Genomic DNA, 6,647 nt, shown 5'->3' with positions numbered 1-6,647 from the left:
CTCAAATGGGGTCTTAGAGGTAAAACGCCACTTGAGTGTTTATTGACATTAAAGGATAACACTACGTGTGAAAATGATATGAGAATACTATTTCGCATCGACTCGTGTTAATAAGTAGTTTATCATGTGTTGGTTTGACTTATGTAACATATTAAATAAAATGAGTTGTGTTTATGTTGTACTAAGATTAACCAGTTTTAAAGTTAAACTGGTCAAGTAGAATCAACTTTTTGCTTCTTTTAATAGGCAAATGTTTCTCAATTACCTACTTTATTTGTATACATCTATTTTACTTTCAAAATATTGAATTGTTCTTTTACGTCGTAAGAAATCAGTGATTATACTTGAATATAAAGTGAATACGTACGTGAGTACGTGACTATTTAAGTATTTATAAAGTTACCAATTATGGGCTTTTGATTTGAAGGCCCAACTTTGATAATGGAAATGGAGTAATTGGGCTTGGGCAATTGACTTGTGAGAACAAGAAAAAGGGACATCATCATTTGTGTTCACATATTCACATGACATATTAACAATGGTAACTAAACTTTGTATCAAATTAAATACATGTACAAGTTCCATTTCACAAATTATATTATTTCAAAACAATAGGAATGATTTGCATATGTAACATCCTTAGACGAATATATGATTTTGCATTAAGATTTTTCGTTTAGCTATTTTATCATTCTTCGCCTTCACACTACCACAGATTCGATCTTTAATATTAAAAGATTCCGTAAGAAATCCTAAACCCAAATGTTAAAAAAATCGATTCACCCGAACCCTCAAGATGAAAAGGTTCATGTAGAAAACCGATAATAGATTATTAGAACTTAGAAGTAATCTTATAGATAATATGAGATTTTTCATTAAAATCCGTTGTTCTTTGTGGTAATCTTGGTAAATTAAATTCATTGAAAACATTAACCAGAATCCTAAAGCTAGAAACAAGTATATGTGTCATTAGAAAACAACCAAAGGGGTATAATGTAATCGGTTTCGGTTAACCAATTAGTAGTCAGTAAAGTTCAAAAATATATCCGGTTCATAAACGTCAGTTAGGAACCGGTTTCTTCAATACCGGTTAATAACCAGTTTCGGTTCGGTTTTAGTTTCGGTTCCATTAACCTTTTAGGCTTGAGTTCTCTTTGTCATTTCAAATCCAAAATCCGCCATTGTTAAATTCAATCAATCAAAACCATATAGAAGAACAAATCTTGAATCAGATTCAATTAGATTCGTGTTCAGATGATCAACGGGAATCAAACACCCACAAATTGTCACCATGTCAAGGTTCTATTTCGATTATTCTTTATTCAAATTCCACCAGTTATTATTAAATCGATTCAATTTCTTGTTATACAATCTGGGTTTTCATATTATTGATTCGATTGAACCAATCATATCAATCAATACTGTAATTAAGATGTGGGTTTCACTTTATACATCTTTTCTGTGCATAAATTGTTCAAATTTTCATGATTTGTGAGTTTATTTGTTCAATTGATTAAACCGAACCGAATTTATGGAACTTATAAGAAGTTAATAATAAAGAGTGTAACCCGAATGTGTAATGATCAAATAGTTTTTACCTTTTAGTTAACAAAAAAAAAAAGAACTCGAATTCGTTATTTTATGCCAGTTTCGTATTTCGGCCCAAAAAATTTGGCAGAATGAAAAAACCGAACAGTTTTCAAAAACTCAAAAACAGAATTTTCGGTTTGTAGTTCGGTTCGAGGCAAAACTGACCCATTCACACCCCAGGTGGTCATCCACTAATGTTTAAGCTTCGGTTTCGGTTGCGCATGTAACTAAAACCAAGAAAACTGAACTGAATTCATGGATCTTCGGTTTTAATTTTGAATTTGAAGTAAATTATAAGAAGTTAATAAATAGTGTAACCCAAATATTTTAGCCCAGTGTGTAATAAGCAATTAACTTTTAGTTAACAAAAAGACTTAGGCTCAAGTTCATTATTTTATGTCAATTTCTTTTTTCGTCCCAAAACATTTAAGCCCAAACGGCAAAACTGAAAAAACCGAAATAGAACAAGTGTCGAAAACTCAAAAAACGGAAATTCCGGATTTTGGTTCTAATGCATTAATAATGTAAATCATTCACTGGTGTTTAGTATTTGTTAAAGCCGTAAAGCTGATGTTTTTATCCTAACAGGATCCTGGTGGTCAGAGACATTAAACGAATGGCGCAGTCCATTCGAACAAACAATCGTAGAAGTCAGTCAGATGATAGAGCAAACAGTTTGTATTCCATCAATAGACATTATTCAGTTTTCCCGACTAATGAGAGAGTGACACATCATGCTCAGATTGCTTGGAAAACAATTTCCCAGAAATCATTTTCTTCTATAAGTAAGATTTCTCAAGCATTTAGCTTGGCAATAACCCGTTCGTATGTGGTTATGCCCGGTGTATATGCATTTGTGATCGGGAATGCAGCATTTGCACAAACGGGCCAAAATCTTGAATCTTTTCAACCAAGAAACAGTCTTTATACGCACGCAGAAGACGGACACGCATTCTTGATATCATCAATCATTTCACTATTTGAAGGGATAATATTATTAACCCGAGCTATATATTTAGCAATCTTATTCTCGCCAACTATAGCAACCGCCCCGTTTGCAGAGTACTTTGGTCACTCATCAAGAAAAAACTGGTTACAACTTGTAAGACGCACGTTAGAAATAGCGGGTCCTGCTTTTATCAAATGGGGTCAATGGGCTGCAACAAGACCCGACCTTTTTCCTCGGGACTTGTGCACCGAGCTTTCTAAACTTCACACACAAGCACCCGAGCATAGCTTTTCCTACACGAAAAAGACGGTTGAGAAGGCGTTTGGACGTAAAATATCCGAAATTTTTGATGATTTTGAAGAGGTTCCGGTAGCTTCCGGAAGCATTGCTCAAATTCATCGAGCGGTTTTGAGATATAAGTATCGTGGGAAGGCGATAAAGCCTTTGGTGGTTGCGGTTAAAGTTAGACATCCGGGAGTTGGTGAATCGATTAAACGAGATTTTGAGATTATTAATGTGGTGGCAAAAGTTTCAAGATTTATTCCAACTTTGAAATGGTTGAGATTGGATGAAAGTGTGCAACAATTTGCTGTTTTTATGATGTCTCAAGTGGATCTTGCGCGTGAAGCGGCTCATTTGAGTCGGTTTATTTACAATTTTAGAAGATGGAGAGATGTTTCGTTTCCGAAACCGGTGTATCCGCTTGTGCATCCTGCGGTTTTGGTGGAAACGTTTGAGCAAGGAGAGAGTGTTTCGTATTATGTTGATGAACTTGAAGGACACGAACGGTTGAAGAGTTCTCTTGCTCATATTGGGACTCATGCACTTTTGAAGATGCTTTTGGTAACATTTTTTAGCTCTAATGCTTTCACTCCTTTGTTTACATGGTCATTAACCATAAATGAGCCGAACCAAGCCCGAGCTCACCGGCTCGAGCTCGGTTAGTTTCGAGCTGGGACCGTCAGTTATTTTTCAAGCATGAGCTTGGCTCATTCATTAGTTACAATTTAGTTTATATACCATTTTAATTACAGTTTTGTATATAGCATAATATATGTCTGTTAGTTATTATATCCTTATTTTATATATGATAACAATAATTATTATTATTATATAAATATATATTAAATAAAACTTCTATCAATAATAAGCTCATTTAGGCTCACCATCCAGCTTGAACATGATAACTGAAGCTCGGGCTCGTTTATCAAAACAAGCTTATTTTTAGGCTCGTTTATTAGTTATTAGTTAAAATAGTTAATTTGCGTACATTTTTAATTGCATTTTATATATATTTACAGTTAAAACTTTATATATTACACAGTATATGTTTTATAATTATTTTATCATAATTATATATATAATAATAATGATCACATCAATATAGTTACATACATGAAATAAAAGTTATAATAGGCATGTTTAGGCTCGCGAACCAGCTTGAGCGCGCTAAGTGAAGCTCGGGCTTGGGCTTGTTTATCAAGCAATCTTATTTTAGACTCGGGCTTTAGCTCATTACACTCGGCCCGACTGGAGCTTTTAACAAGCTGATAATTAGTAAAGTTGGTGGCTTTTATGAATTGGTCAATTGGGTTCATGTTTTTATCTCAAACGGGTTAAATGGGCCAACTCAAAATAATTTGCTAAAGGGGAACGAGTCAAATAGGTTAAAAGTCCCCAAAATATATTTTAATGCATGCAACCTCCATAATATTGTTTTTGTAATCATATTAACGCATTGATTATTAACTTCATTTTAAAAAAGTTGTCTTGTTTCAGGTTGATAACTTCATTCATGCGGACATGCATCCCGGAAACATCCTCGTACGAAACAAATCTTCGCGTAAAGGAATCTTTAAATCAAAGCCACATGTCGTATTTCTTGATGTAGGCATGACAGCTGAGCTTTCAAAGAATGACAGAATTAATTTGTTAGAATTTTTCAAGGCGGTTGCTCGTAGAGACGGTGCTACTGTAGCAAAATGCACATTAAGGCTCTCAAGGCAACAAAACTGTCCTAACCCTCAAGCCTTTATAAAAGTAAGTGCTACTCGGATAGTCCCTGTGGTATGTCCATACAACACGTTTGGTCCGTAAGTTTGAAAAATTACATGTATGGTCTCAACTATTTCGAAAGTGTAACACGGATAGTCCTTGGAATGGATGGGAGTTAATTTCCGGTTAAGTTCATGTGAAATGGCTAAAATACCCTTATTGCTGAAAGACAAAAAAAGAGGTGTGTCCCTCATCTTTTTATTTTGTCTTTTAGCAGTAAGGGAGTTTTAGTCATTTCACACGCACTTAACTAGAAAAACTAAAGTTCATTTAATTCCTAGGACCATCCGTGTCACACTTTTGAAATAGTTGGGACCATATTCCCATAAGTTTAATATCAAACTTAAGGACCAAACTTGCAATATGGACATAGCACAGAGACCATCTAAGTAATTGTATCTAAATATAATGTAATTTGTATTTTATTTTTAATTGCTAGTAAATGTTGTTTAATTTGGATGTTTTGTGTTAATAGGAAGTAACAGAAGCGTTTGACTTTTGGGGTACTCCCGAAGGCGATCTTGTTCACCCGGCGGATGCGATGCATCAGTTGCTAGAGCAAGTGAGGCGCCATCGGGTCAATGTGGATGGAAATGTGTGTACTGTGATGGTTACAACTTTGGTTCTCGAGGTATGTTGTTATTAATATTTTTATCATTATTTCATCTTATGCAATTTTAAATAGGATGGAAGTTTGGTATGTTATGCAAAAGCATGGTTTTTTCTTGCGGGATTTGTGTCAATTTTGACCCGTTTTCTTCATGAATTAATTGATTTTGGGTTAGGGCTTTAAACGAGCCTAGCCAGCTTGAACTCGGGCTCGAGCTTGAATTTAAACTAGCCAGCTCGGCTTGGCTAGTTTATTTTATTGAGCTAAAAAGTCAAACTCGACCTCATCTTGTAAGAAGCTTGAGCCAACTCGTGGCTCCTCGTTAAATAAGAAGCGAGGCAGCTCTTTAAATTTCTCTACACATACTCATATATAGAAGACAAAAATTTAACTTTTTAACGTACGCATATGTATTGTTTTTGTTTGTTTTACTATTTTTTAAAGATCGAAAGGTAGATTCAAATATTACATGTATTATTTTTGTTTTCTTTCCTCGATAATTTTGTATGTTATTATTATATGTATCTTAAAATTTGAACGAGCGAATCCAGTGAGCCACGAGCTGAGCCAACCCTAGCTTGGACCCAGACTCAGACTCAGCTCCTTTACAAACGAGCCTTTTCTTAGCTAACTACGAGCTTTTTGAACATCCCCGAATTTGTGTCATGTTATTAGAAAAATAGCTTAAAATGGAAACTGGTCAAATGGCCCAAAAGGGTCACATGTTGCCAAAGTGTATTATTTAAAACTGAAACGGGCCGATTTGGATTGTAGTATAATTAATGCATACCTCTTAGTTTGCTCAAATTCAAGAAATCAGATTATATTAAAAAAATGGCTTTTGATTTGGTGTTAAATTTATTGCAGGGTTGGCAAAGGAAACTGGATCCGGATTATGATGTGATGCATACGCTACAAACGTTGTTACTCAAAGAAGATTGGGCAAAGTCATTAACTTACACAATAGAAGGGTTAATGGCTCCCTAAAGTAGTAAAAGATTTTGTAAAACCGAGTGTTTATAGTGTCTAAAATGTCTTGATGTGTTTAATCTTGCCACAATTATGCGGTGATCAAACAGTTTTTGAAAGAAAATTTTGTCAATGAACCTAAAAAGTTCATGAAAGTACAATACTAGTGATAGATATCACACAAACGATACCTTTTGTTTGTTCGTTTTGTCTTGTTTAAACGGGCTGTGATGGGTCAAAAGTCAAAACCGATAAAAGTTCATTCTTATTACCGGTTGTAAACTGAAATGAGTAAAATTTAACCTTCAAGGGGTGGTGCAGCGGTAAGCTGTCTTGGGGAAAGAGATGAGACGTTGAAGTCACTTCCGAGTGTCGGCTTGACTAGTTTAACACATGTATTTAACTATATAAGTTGGTTTTAAAAGTCATCTTGTGGGGAGTTTTAGATCAAAGGATATAGTGATAGAGAGTAAA

General features: G+C 34.7%; 1 protein-coding gene across 1 annotated transcript; it reads left to right on the top strand.

Moving 5' to 3' along the window:
- The first annotated feature begins 1,047 nt into the window (after positions 1 to 1,047).
- Positions 1,048 to 6,295, top strand: LOC143533176 (uncharacterized). The gene is made up of 5 exons (XM_077028033.1): positions 1,048 to 1,299; positions 2,179 to 3,382; positions 4,319 to 4,579; positions 5,070 to 5,225; positions 6,072 to 6,295. The coding sequence occupies exons 1-5, from the start codon at positions 1,292 to 1,294 to the stop codon at positions 6,189 to 6,191; spliced, it is 1,749 nt and encodes a 582-aa protein (XP_076884148.1). The 5' UTR covers positions 1,048 to 1,291; the 3' UTR covers positions 6,192 to 6,295.
- Positions 6,296 to 6,647: the final 352 nt, after the last annotated feature.

Source organism: Bidens hawaiensis, unplaced genomic scaffold (assembly GCF_021521415.1).
Source record: "Bidens hawaiensis isolate Kalapana, Puna unplaced genomic scaffold, B.hawaiensis_p1.1 tig00009621_1, whole genome shotgun sequence".
NCBI lineage: Eukaryota > Viridiplantae > Streptophyta > Magnoliopsida > Asterales > Asteraceae > Bidens > Bidens hawaiensis.
Note: the sequence above shows the minus strand (reverse complement) of the source record. Positions and strands in the feature narration are given on the sequence as shown.